At 36.5% G+C, this 14,395-nt stretch overlaps 1 protein-coding gene across 1 annotated transcript in view; it reads right to left on the reverse strand.

The window, feature by feature from the left end:
* The window catches only part of LOC145673119 (endoplasmic reticulum metallopeptidase 1-like), a 184,394-nt gene extending 171,629 nt beyond the window's left edge, over positions 1-12,765 (reverse strand). Inside the window, exon 1 of the mRNA XM_081742503.1 lies at positions 12,584-12,765. Coding sequence (XP_081598629.1) covers positions 12,584-12,595 — 12 coding nt within the window. The 5' untranslated portion in view covers positions 12,596-12,765. The remainder of the gene's footprint in view (positions 1-12,583) is intronic.
* Positions 12,766-14,395: the final 1,630 nt, after the last annotated feature.

Raw genomic sequence — 14,395 nt, forward strand, 5'->3', positions numbered from 1 at the left:
GGTTTCCTCCCACATTCTTCATTCCGTCAATTCACTCATTACCACCAACATAGTCCCCCTTAGCCTCGGAATATATTCTTGAGACGTTAACAAGGTTGCATATGCACAAGGACGTTGATTCTAACGAGGATGCCTTCGCATTTTCAAAGTTTTCTTGAACCCCCTAGGATCTGGATATTTCTTCTTGCATATCTGACAATAAAACACATATACTTGATCGGGACCCCCAAAGTTGCACAGAAATTATCGTTGCTGTATATAAACGAATTCATCGTGTTTCAGCACATGGCAGATTCGTTCAATGTAGCACCCCATTTCACGTTCGAGTCTCCGGTTTATCCCATTTCATATGAACTTGCGATGAACAATAGGGTCAACGTAGTGGTCATGGGATTTTACGAGATTCTCCTATTTGCTCTCAACAACTGTAAATTTAAGCTCATATGATGTAATTATAGGATATTGCTCTCTCTCTCTCTCTCTCTCTCTCTCTCGAGAGAGAGAGAGAGAGAGAGAGAGATTCAAAAAACACCGACAACGTTTGGGAGGTGATCCCTGGCTCCAAGACAAGACAAAAAGTATAGACTAATCTGGGTGCACAAATGCTTCCTTTCGGAGTTACAGATTGCCGAAAACATGAAAAAATGAACTTTAAGGGTCTATAGCTCCAGAACTATGGAACCTACCGCAGTCGGGTCAAGACTTCACTTCGGAACTAGTATGTACCCTATCTATATATCCATGTTTCAGAATCCTCTGGTACTTCCGTAACAATTTTTATTTAGGCAGTTGGAGAGTACTTCAAATTATATGAACGTAGCCAAACTCCTTCTATAAAAATTGCTTCATGAGTACCTTAGGATTCTGAAACATGCATATTTGGATAGGGCACATATTAGTTCCTAAGTGAAGTCTTGACTAGTGTTGTAAAGGCCCAGAAAAAAAAACGGGAATATTGGGAAAAATTGAAATTTTCGAATATTTTACTACATTATGCTTTTAAAATGAAAACTATTTTATATTTACTAGTTTACAGTTTAGATAATTGAGTAGTTATATTTCTTCTATTAGAATAGGCAACTTTAGTGGCAACAAATATATTTGTACCACTCCTTTAACGTTAGCACCGTAATAGTATGGAGTTATGACTACAAAAGATCCCAAAATATGATCCTAGTTATATTAATTAATATAGACGCATTTAAATTATCTTAAGTAATCTTATAAAGTTAGTGTTTTATCGAAGGGAAGTGTTAAATAACAGAGCCAGAGTCATTTTAGTTAATACCAGTATGTTAAAATCAAATATAGAATATATTTTATGGAGATACGTATTGCCCTTGTACTGTGTAAAATTTTAGGAAATTTTGAACCCATTAGAAAAAATATTTTGTTCGGAAATATTGGCAAAACCCGGAAAATATAATTTAACAACTATTTCTTCGCCTGATAAAAACCTTATTTGCTGTAACGTGTCTCCAGCATGTATACAACGTATTTCGCTAGCAGGAAAAATAGTTAAAGCAACATCTTTTAATTTTACTTTTTAGTTTTCTGATAAAAAATACCTCTTTATTATTTGTATACTTTTCGAAGAACTCAAAAAGAGAAAGGATTTTCTTTACATATACACACACACACCGCATAAGTGCGTAAATTTGAGCAGCGACAAATATATTAAAGAATTTAACATGTGAAATTTCCGTTCGGTATTATTAAAGACTAACAGAATACCCGTTTTTCGCACGGGGAAAATACGTTTCATTTTGGATATAAAGGGCACCAAAACTGTCACCAATGAACTTATGGACCCCAGAAACTATGAATTCTACTCTAGTATCAGTCATTTTAATTTACTTTTACACGTCACTTTCCCCCTTTAGGAGTAACTAATGGGGGCTGAATTTGAATTTAAACGGCATCGGAAATATCACTGTTCATCTCAGCCATCATCGATCATCGATTTTCGATCATTTTTTTAATATATTCCCCCTCTCCCCCGCCCCCAAGTTACGAGAATGAATTTTGATTTAAACGACATCGGAAGTGGTACTATTCATTTCAGCGACCCCAAAAACTATGGATTCAACACTAATATCGATCATTTTCGATCATATTTATATATCTCCCCGTCCCCAAGTTGCGTGGATAAATTTGGATTAAAACAGAATAGAAAGTGATACTGTTCATCACAGCAACCCCAAAAACTGTGAATTTGACACTACTATTGGTTATTTTCGATCATTTCTATATCTCCCCTCTCCCCCGCCCCTAGGTCACGGCTCTGAATTTGGATTTAAACGGCATTAGAAGTGTCACTGTTCATCTCAGCGACCCTGAAAACTTTGGATTCGACACTAATATCAGTCATTTTCGATCATTTTTTTATATCTCACACTCTTGCCCGTCTCTAAAGTTTCGGCGTTGAATTTGGATTTAAAAGGCATCGAAAGTGTCACTGTTCATTCGAAAACTATGGATTCGATACTGATATCGGCTATTTTCTATTATTTTTTTATATCTGTTCTTCCCCCTCCCCTAAGTTGCGGGCCTGAAATTTTATTTAACAGCATCGGAAGTGTTACTGTTCATATCAGCAATCCCGAAAACTATGGATTTGACATTAATATCTGTCGATTTCCATCATTTTATATATATCCCCTCCCCTTCGTCCAAGTTGCAGTGCTGAATTTGAATTTAAGCTTCATCGGAAATGTCAGTGTTCATCTCAGCAACTCCGAAAACCATGAGTTCGACACTAAGATCGGTAATTTTCAATATATATCCACACTTCCTTCCTCTAAGTTGCACTTTCAAAGTGAAATGGTAAAATCCATCCCAGGCCCGAACCTCATCTATGTTGAAAATTTTTATCGAGATCAATTTGTTGGCTCAGGAGTTGTAACGTTACAAATATAGTCACTTTCATTTTATATATGTAGATAAATTGTCACATTAGAAAGCAGGTATTTGTTTACATACAAAATTTTGTACATTAAGTTTATATTAAAGTCTGCATTTGAATATTAAATAATAGTAATTATATGTTTTAGTACATGAATATTAATGAAATTTGCCTACTGCTCTTTCTTTTAAGAAGTAATTTGGTTAAAATTAACAAAATTTCACCAGATCAAAGAGCACATTAAGAACTCAGTTTCATTCAACAGCCCTATTTGTTGCAACAGAAACGCTTCATGATGGTAGATGTGTATGCAGTTGTAAAATTTCTGTAATTAATGCACAACCAGGAGTAAACGACTAAAAAGCACATAAAGGAAATGAGCGCAGACTATTCATTTTCAAGAATAGTTATAACTGTTTTATTTTCAAATGCTTCTTTTTTAAATTTCACAATATTGAAATTTCTCAATTTACATTTTTCACGCCTTCTAAGAAAAACGGTTCCATTACTAGTAAAACTAACCTAATACAGTTTTTTTTTTTTCAATTTTTCCAAAATTTCCGGAAATTTTACAACACTAATCTTGACCCGACTACGGTAGGTCTCATAGTTTTGGAGCTATGGACCTTTAAAGTTCATTTTTCCATGTCTTGAAACCCACTATATACAGGGTGTTTCAAAACAACACCGACAACGTTTGGGAGGTGATTCCTGACAGCAAGATAAGACAAAAAGTATAGACCAACCTGGGTGCGCAAATGCTTCCTTTCAGAGTTATAGGCTGCTGAAATCATTTTTAAAAAATGAATTTTAAATATCCATAGCACGAAAGCTATGGGACCTACCATAGTCGGGTCAAGACCTCACTTAGGTATTTATATGTACCCAGGGCCGGATTAAGGGAAAGCCTTAGGGGGCTGTAGCCCCGGGCATCCACTCTGATCAAAAGCTCAACTGTCTATCAAAAAAGAACCATACAAGACACAGTAATCATCTTAAGATAAAATATGACCAAAAATATTGAACAGATTTCTTCGTTTGTTACCTCCAGCGCCTTTATAAGTTAGCATAAATTAATTTTTGAAAAAGAAAATCTAACGGTGTATGAGAATCATTATTCATATTTTCTCGTTGAATAGAAGTGTTCTGCAGTCTCATGCAATTAGAATATCTAGTCCCAATCCGGCAGAAAAATTAAGCTATTGCGTAGATGCACAATAGGACATATTCTTTTCATGTCCACAAGTTCCGTCTATAAACTCAGTATGCATGGAGTCGGGTAGAATTTTTTACCACTATAATAGGCGGTTTATTTCAAACACATTTGTGCTGTGACCAGTTCCCTTAACTTACAGGAAGTTATAGAGAACTTCGCTAGGACGAAAGCTAGGAAAAGAAATTTTTCATTTTCTAAATGCATTTGGAAAGTTCCATCAGGTATTATAATATCTAATGCATGGCATGGTTGATATCGTAGGATTACGTGTACCCTCTTAACTTTCTTACTGTACTTTCACAGAAATTTATTAGGCAAAGTCAGCACGGCCACATATTTTTTCTAGCTATTTTTTCCAGATGGGTTAGTCCAAACCTGTATGTGCCATATCCAAAAATCCATGTTTCAGATTCCTAAGGTACGCAACAATTTTTATAGAGGAAGTTTGGATACGAGCATATAATTTGAAGTACTGACCAGCGATCTCCATAAAAATTGTTGCAGATGTACTATAGGATTCCGAAACAAGGATATTGGGATAGGGCACATGCGAGTTCCTAAGCGAAGTCTTTACCCGACTACTATATATCCCATAGTTTTGGAGCTATGGACCTTTAAAGTTCATTTTTCATGTCTTAGGCAGCATTTGTGCACCCAAGTTGGTGTATACTTTTTGTCTTATCTTGGTGTCAGGAATCACCTCCCAAATGTTGTCAATGTTGTTTTGAAACACCCTGTATATATACACTTTATACTTATAACCGGATATCAAACAGAGACGTTATTACTAGTTACTCGCCCCTGGGAAGGCAAGTAATATAAATATGTAACTGGGGAATACGTCCAGTGGGATAACATTTCATCTTATCAAACATGAGTTATGTTTCAATGACACAGCTCTTATCATATCCACACCTATTTATACTTGACATACCTTGACAAGTACTTTTAGCGATTACTTCTTACTCTATCAGAAAAAAAAAATCTTGTGCAAACAATAACTTCAAGGTCTCTTGCCTTGTCTACACTGACATACTTCTTTTTTCACTTCCGCTAATGGTTCATTAGCCAGCACATCAGATAACACCATCACTACATTTCTTGTTCTTAATTTTCCTCGCAACTCAATCTATAACTTTTTGTGGGATCTCCTCAAAACGAGATTCTGACTGATTCGTGAAAGCGCTAGAAGAAAGTCACCACATCTAAAAATTGTTTGTAAATTATCATAAGTGCGCATGGTCTCGCGTTCGACTGCTGAAAAGGCTATAGCAGTGATTCTTAAACTGTGGATTTTTGAGAGTGTAGTCAGTGGTCAGAAAGTTAAACTAAATTTCATGTAACTTCATTATGAAAAATAGGACCATAATAATCATGTTGTGTAACATAAATGTAACTTTCTTTTTGTTGTATATTAAGATGGTCTGACAATCTTTGAAAATGTAACCACAAAACTTACGATTGTAACAAGTTGTAATGAAAAATAGATCGTATAAATAAAAATACATTCTTATCTTTTATTAATGATATGGGGTCCGTCAAAAGCTCATCAAATCATATCAGTATATTGTCTTTAGGAGCAAACACGTTGACGACGATGACTAGGCCTGTGCGCGTCAAAGAAAATTCGTTTGCAATTTTAGTGTGATACATGAACACACGTGATCACGTATCTTCACACTGATTTCTTTCTTTCTTTATGGTATAGGAAAAAAAGTGCCATTACACACTGCTGAAACTAACATGTCATTTTACAACTCTACGTGTAATATGAAAAGGTATCGATAATATGATAACGACTGGGTATTAGTACCAGTCATTAGTTGGCAAACAATTCATTTCTATATATTTGAGCTACAAACAAGGTGCGAATTGGCAGGGGGGATGCCAGGGATTTCCCCCCCTGACAAAAATCTTTCCTACCCTGGAGAAGAAAAATTTTATCCCTGGCAGGGATAACTTTTTCTCCCTCTGGAGTATTTTTAAATGGACATAAAGATAAGATAGAAAAAGGGAACAATTCTTACTTTGCGTAGCTAACCTAAATATTACTTGATTGAAAATTTATGAAAGATCTCACATCTCAACTGTTTTGTACTTGTTAGTATATATATATGTGGGGGGGGGAGAACTGGGTGCGCATATGGGTGAAATTCATCCCCCCTGGGAAATTTTTTCAATTCGCACACTGGCTACAAATAGTTGAAATTTGCTACTTTTGGAACACAGACACGCTACCTTTTGAACTTCGGATCTGTCTGACCCTCTTCACCGTCTGTCGACAGCTATCAGAGCAAAAAGAGAAAGAGAAGCGGCCTTTTGGAATCCACACAGCATCCCAATAGCAGGTTCCAAGTCTATGCAAACTGGAAGTGGTACAAATTAATCATTTTCGGTTACAACATTGACCGTCATAAAATAAAAACGGTAATACATAACGACAACGTGCTATGGTATTGTCCATTAGGCTAACGGAGACAATGATTATGATTAACGGAAAACTAATCATTGTGAAATTAAACTCCATATGGTCTCCATCGGAAATCGAACCCAGACCATAAGCACCTAAAACACACACGCTAGCCTCTATATCAGCAAAGACGGTTCTTGCACTGTTTGAACATATTGTGTTGCCACATTAATATAGAAAATGCCGATTATATAAGAACTTTTTTAGATTTACAACTTATCAAAAAATTTACTAATATTTCCGGTTTTAATATTGATTCACGCAGAGTAGAAACGGCAAGTCATATCGACGAGTAGCTTTTTTAATCAATACAGCGCCCCAACAATAAGTTCCACCTCATCGTTAACACTCTATTCAAATCAGTAAAGTTAAGTAATAATAATAATAATTTCCTTCCAGTTGATTGCCATATAACAAAAACAGTTAAAGAAAGCGACAAGCGGTTTTCTGGAATCTATTCAACATATGAAGAACAGATATCTTCACCCGCACCTCTCTACTAAAACGGGAACTGGTAGAAATCTAATAATACTCTCGGTTTCACTATGGATGTTCACAGAAGAAAAATTATAACTGATATTAACAAATTGGTGTTTGGAATCGTTCCAGGCACCTAATAATAGGTTGCATGTATTCTATTAACCTTCGATTCAAATCTGTAGTAGAAATTATCCATTTCCGGTTTTAACGTTATCCCACAGATTAGAAATGGTAACAGATAGCGAGAACCCATTTTCTGTAATAAATTAAGTTCCCAAGAGCATATTCTGTCTCTTTACTGAATCCAGAAATGATGCGAATTCACTATGACTTGCGGTTTCAACATATATCAACATAAAACAAACACGGTAGGAGAAAGTGAGTTTTTTTTTTTTTTTTTTTTTTGAAATCACTGAGCGTCCCAACGATGTCTGCACCTCCGTTAATTCTCTATTCAAACCAGAACTGGTATAAACCAGCTATTTCCGGTTTTAACGTGGATTGCTGTAGAGAAAAAACGGTAACATATAGCGAGAAACAGTTTTCTGCAACCGATTAATCCAACCTAATCTCTCTACTTGAGCTAGAAATCGCAGAAATTTACTACCAATTCCGGTTTCAACATTAATTTTCATATGAAAAAAAGATAAGAGAAAGTGAGAAGAGATTTAAAGTCAAAACAACTTTACAAGTAAAAGAATCATCTTAACGTTTATCCCTACAGTCTGACTGGATGTTGGAAACTGAATGGCTTCGGTGTCTCAAGAGTAAATTCTATCTCTGACCTCTTCCGCGTATTTAACCAGAAGTCATAGAATTACTGTGTCTGCTTTTTTTAGCATTGAGTTTGCATAATTTGGAAGCCTGCCGTTAGTTTCACAATGTGAAACAAAATTCATCCTTTTTCAACTATTTTAGTGTGTTTTGTTTCATATTTTCTAATACTTCAACCTATAATGGTCCTGAAGTCATCGTCTGCGCTGATTTCTAGGAACAAAGTTCCAACTGCTTCTGTGGACCACACACTCTACTGTTTCGCTAACGCTCTCGCCTTTGGTGCGAGCGGTCCCGGGTTCGATTACCGGTGGGGGCACTCGGTCGAAAAAGTGTAAAACGGTTTTTCAGGCCAGCCACTCTGAATGAGGTTTTCCTCATTCACACCAGGCAAATGCCAGGGTAGTACCTAACTTATAGGTCCCAGGCCACTTCCTTCCCTTTCCCCGGATCGTGTGCTTGCCGAGGGACGTCATCCCTCAAAACGTGACGAGCTAAATGGTCTTAGATGCCGAAAACCCAGAAATCTAAATCCTAAATCTTATTTTACTGTTCTTCTCACACTGGTACTATCTTTGATCTATAAAAAATACGAGCTAGACTGAAGTGTCCTAAGATTTCTTGCTTTTGTCTCTATTACATGTAAGGAAATAAAATGAAAATGAAATCTTTAAGTTTTACGTCCCACGATTATGCCGGTTAGGCTAAAGGAGACGGTGATGATGAGTAATGAATGAAATGGTGGAATGAAGAAAGCGAGAGGAAACGAGAGAACCCCGAGAAAACCCACGCACACGGTGTTTGTCCATCACAAAGTTCACTTGGCGGGGGCGGGGATCGAACCCGGGACCCCAAGCACCAGAGCTCTACCACTGAGCTACCGCGGCCCCTGTAAGGAAATAAGAGCAACGCACTGAACAGAATTGTCCTTACTATATTTAATTTCCAAACTTATAATTTTCCAGTACTTGTTATAACTTGAGGATAAAATAAACATTTCAAAATCCATTAAAGAACGTCCTAGCTCAAGCCAAGTGGGCTTCGTGCTGGACAAGCACCGTGTGCGTACTTTTTCTCAGAATCCTCAAGTTTCTTCCTACTTTCTTGATTCTACTCTATCATTCACCTCATTATCATAGTTTTATTTAGCATCGGTGGGACGTTAAACTAAAATAGTAAAAATAACGTAAATCCATAAAAGTACATAGTTCAAAGTCCACAACCTAGAACTCAACCCAGCCGAAGACCTCAGGTCCATTAGAGGTGGAAATACTGTAGGATATAAAATAAACAAAACAAAGTAAAAAGGTAAACGAAAGGTTATATTCTTTTATTGTATTACGAGTTCGTACAAACTATAATGAGAACTAACTAAAGACAAGCCTATGGGAATTTTACATATGGAGAAAATATAACAGCAACGCAAACAATCACTGACTTTTTATTATAGAGGACAGAGTTCACTTCGAGTGGGGACATTTTAATAATTATTTTGGCTTAAATAGGTCAAGCAATGGCGGCGCTAGGTCATTGGTACGACGTGCTTTAACTACCATTACAAAGTTACAATCGTCAAATACAAGCCAAAATTTTTTTACTTGTTTACAGGCATGGAAAGGATAGTCAAAATGCAAATGAGATTTTCGTAACCAATAATAGAAAGTTCCAGTAGTACGTTTAAAGCAACAACAATAATAAAAAGTTCCTCATGTTGCTGCAGCTGGGAAGTGAAATTATGAAATAGTACTTCTAGTGTCACGTCCCATAATTATGGCTTTAGATTAAAGAAGACTGAATGATTAATAAAACTGAACGATTATGGAAGGATTGTTAGACTCAGAATATGAGAGGAAACGGGAAAAGTCCTACACAATGTTGTCAAGCACACTATTAGTATAGAATCGAACCAGGGACCCCCAACACTAGCACTTTGTGTCCTACCACTGAGCCACCGTGCCCCCCGTTCCAGCTGCAAGAAACACTTAAATTATACACCTTTATCTCTTGACAAACATAAACCATTCACCTTCTACGTGCCCTCAAGATATAAAGATGTTCAACTTGTAACAAAAAAGATACAGTAAAATAGTTCCAAATAAAGCATGTCGTTATTAGGAAACACACAAGATCTATACAGCGAAAATAAAAATACATTTTGATAAAATAATAAATTAATTTCTGTCGTATAGAACTAGTAAGGACTAAACGGTCGACTTTTGACAATTTGTTTTTATATTACATTTTTATTAAAAAAATAAATAAAATTGAATAAACGGCATATATGCAACAAATAAAACTTTCACATCTGAAAAGAGCAGGTCCAGATTAGTTGGGAAAAGAGAAGGATGTAATTTACACTTACTAATTATTCGGATATAAAATGACCTCTACCGCATGAGGTACAAGGGAACGAGACTTACTGAAAGAGTGCTCATTTCTCGTGCCAAAGGTCCCTAGTTGAAACCAAAGCCAACTTACTGTGGTGTACAGCATCCCGGGCAAGGTTCTAGAACAAAGGTCCCCCTTCCCATTTAGCTGTAATAAAAACATAAAACAACGTGCCCCGCGGGCCTCTAACCTGCCTTCAGTCGCTAACGCTCGCTCGGCAACACTATGCGAATTAAATATTAAAACTTTGGTACAGAAAGGAACCAACCTTGCTACTAACCTATATGGGCGAACTGTGTTCTAGAACGTTCCCGCATCCATCCCGTACCGGTACGTGCTTTTTTTTCTTTAGTATCTTCGCACAATCTCATTTCATTATTTTCTATCATTGACTTTAATTCCGCTTTTTTTTTTTTTAAGTCTACGAGGTTGCAGCGTTCCTTTCAGCACCGAGAACACATGACCCTTACACAGCATAATTCTGGGACGTAATACTGAATGAACTTATTTATCCCATTAAGAACACTGGTTAGGAACATTTCCCAATTTCTGTTAAAGTTTCAAAAAGTAAGAATCGTTAAAATATTTACAATTTTAAAAGCAAGCATCAGCAAATCGGTTCTTAATGCCGTTACACCTGGCTTTCTAGATAAGTTTGCACGGTGCAGCAAAGTCCAATATAAAAATCGACAGACAGCGGGTATAGCTTAAAAAAAAAAAAAAAAAAAAAAAAAAAAAAAAAAAAAACTTTAACATCCCACGACTATCACGAGATGGATAATAACGTTGTAATGACTAAAACAGTAGGAAACGGGAGAACTCTGAAGAAATCCATCCACATGGTGTTTGTCCAACACAAAGCCCACTTTGCGGGAGCTAGGATCAACCGAGAAACTCACGCGCTGGAAGTTAGCTATCTACAACTGAGCCACTGCAGCCCCACGCGGGTATTATTCATTAGCTTACAAAGAAAGAGTAATGTCTACGTAACTCATTTATTGGATGGCATTTAGTATCTCCCCCTAATCCATAGACTGCTACGGAGCTGTTACCGTGACTTATAGTGAACCGTTCTAAAGGACCACGTTCATACATATACCTACCATCGTCGACACGCCTACTCCCCACAGACGCAGTCCGTCGCTACTGCTCGGGCCCTTGCCTTGACTCGGTTGGATAACATTCGTGCTTTTTAGTGGTCACAAGTTGGTTCGTATTTTATGCACTGTAGTTTTTATGCCATACGCCCACACTTTATGCCATGTATTTATACTCATGACTACACCACAGTTACAAATAACGAACTGCAATCACTATCAAGTGAGCCAGAATCACTAGCAAGTGCTTTGGGGGGAAAACTAAATAATATCCCATTTATTAAACAGAAAAATTGTAACATATAATAAATGCAATAATATACATTACATACGATAAGCCTATTATATATTAAGCACCTCCATCACTGTATACATTATGTATACTCCAACACCTAGTATGAACTTGTTTAACTTAAGGTTAGCCAACGGAGCCCCCTGTACTACCCATCTATCTTCACTGTCAGGGCCTTGCTCATGATTGTAGATTAGGGAACTGGTCACCTTGTGTAGGAATATCTAATGAAATGGCAATTGCTAACAGAATAAGTAGTTTTAAAGCATTAAGATGTTAGTCGCCATAACATGTGCTAGACAATTCTCAGTCTTCTACACTGATTTCCTTACCTTATAGAGTGATCCACCAGAGTCTTTACTTCAGTAAAGATTAAAAATTATGTACATCTACTGGGAATCGAACCCGATATCACACATACTAATGCTACATTAGGAAGACTTAGAATGATTTCCGAACACATTAATTTCGTGGAACAGTTGTGAAAGGATTCAGAATTTTGAGGCATTCCCTGAAAAAGTCAAAATATCCTTCTTTTCAAAATTACGCGGCAAGACAGGGAATCCCTGGTTTAAATTTTTAATAGTATATACAAATGCACTGAAAATTTTTATATATAGTTGAGGAACGTCCTAAGTCCCGGCAAGTATAAAATACCAGGGCACACTTCAACATAGAAAATATACTCTCTTAGGCTGTATAAGATTGTTCGAAACCCAAACCGAATATTGACCTAATAAATTTCTTACCAACGCGAATATTATATTATTTTCTTTAAAATGAAAAGGAAGATAGATTTTAAACGTAAGTTATCTCACATAAGTTCAGCTAAACTATTATATAATACATTGCCGCAATCTCGGAATACTTAATCTAAATGCAGACAAATTAACGACTGCATAACCGGTCATTAGCATCAGCTGTTCATTTGCCGCAAAAATAAACATGACAATGTACTTACCTGTTGGTTCATGTTGTTTCAATAACTATACACAACAAAATACTGAAATGTTGATAAAGTATGTTAAAAGTTCTTAATATCATTTAGTTAACATAAATTTAGTTTTGAGCGGGCACCAGCAAGTTTACACACACCATTCTAAGCAAAACAACAACTCGAATTTATATATCGATACAGCAGCAGCTGTGCGTCAACGATAATCATAAAGCTGACTGTGCTGTGGCGCTGGTGTCTAACGCTTCAAGTCTCTGTTTCCCATTCGTAGTGCACGTAAAAATTACATAATAGCATCGACTTATATTAAAGTAGTGAAAGTCCATTTTCAGAGTCAATTGAAAAAATAAAATATTAGTAGAACAATTTCACATAGGACAATTTTGATTGTCATGTCAAATAAAGTTTGTTCAAGCACTTAAACAAAAAAAAAACGGCAAAAAAAATACGTAAATTGACATTTCTCAACATAAAATAGAAGTACCTACAGTGAAACCGAATACGAATGCGATTGCTAAAGTGACGTCGAACCAAATTGCCTTAACTGGATTCGAAAATCTGCGAATACGAAACACATCTTTGAGGGCCTCATACTGTCACACTCCTTGCAATATTAGCAGACCGTAACGAAAGGCAAAACATGCAAACAGCTAGACAACAACTTTGCGATGTGTTGACGCAAACCAATACGGAAAAAAACATATAGAAAAATCATATCTTAAGTTTTTACGAGCACGGTAAGGGTAACTTCACATTAACAATTATAATTTAACTAGAAAGAAGTAATTTATATTTTATGTTATACTGCACTACTGTGTGTTAATAAATCAGTGGCGAAGCGTGCTATGAGGCCCTGAGGCCAGGCCAACCCTGTTTCCTACTATATAGTTTCTTTATTTTTCGTTTCTTATAAAATAAAGTCAATACTTCAACATTTCGTTTCTTTCGGTAACAAAATAATAGGTTGGAAACACTTGGAGTCCCTTCCGTCTGAGCCTCAACAACTCGCTAGACAGGTTTACGGGCTATGCTGCTCAGGAAGCGACGCTACTATCGCTGGGAATTGCACGCATTGTTGGGAAGTTGCAAAGGCTCGCCTCTGGGAGTTTAGTTTTAGCGTTGAAGGCATCTTTCAATGCTAATACGTTATAAAATATTATCCTTAACACAGAGTAACAAGTATCTGTGTAGAATTATGTACTTCTGTTAGTGATAACTCGTTTAATTTAGGTATATACTCTCAGGCAGGGGTAAAAGTGAGGGAGAACGCGAGGAATGTCGTCTCCCCACTTGCAGAAAATATCTGTGGCGTCCCCTCACTTTCTAAAAAAATTCCATTGGGCAAAGATAGTCACAGGGGACGGCGAGACGTCATGCGTCTCCCTACCTTTTCAGATCCACTTTTATCCCTGCTCTCAGGAGTTATTCAGTGTAGCTGTTTTTCACCCTACATGGGGCCTGGTCCATAATAGCTTGTAGAATATAAGTCTGATACATTAAACTCCTCTAATATAAATTTTAATGATATTTTAATGATGATAATATATGTGTGTGTAATAATAATATATGTGTGTGTAATTTTAGTTAAATTTTCCATTTCATAGAATCAGTGGGGTATTTACGATTTTGTTTCGGAAGGAGCTTTGCGTGTTTCAGAAGGGCTTTGCTAACTTTATTCCTGGAAATGTGAAAATTCTGTAATATATATAAAATAATAAAAAGTTGCGATAAAATTTCGGTGAGTGGTCAAATCAGTGGTTCTTTCAGAAATAATGTTCCGGGGGGCACACTTAATATTCTCAGGGGCACTGCTGATAC

This window comes from Thermobia domestica, chromosome 16 (genome assembly GCF_964235325.1).
Source record: "Thermobia domestica chromosome 16, izTheDome1.hap1.1, whole genome shotgun sequence".
In the NCBI taxonomy this organism is placed as follows: domain Eukaryota; kingdom Metazoa; phylum Arthropoda; class Insecta; order Zygentoma; family Lepismatidae; genus Thermobia; species Thermobia domestica.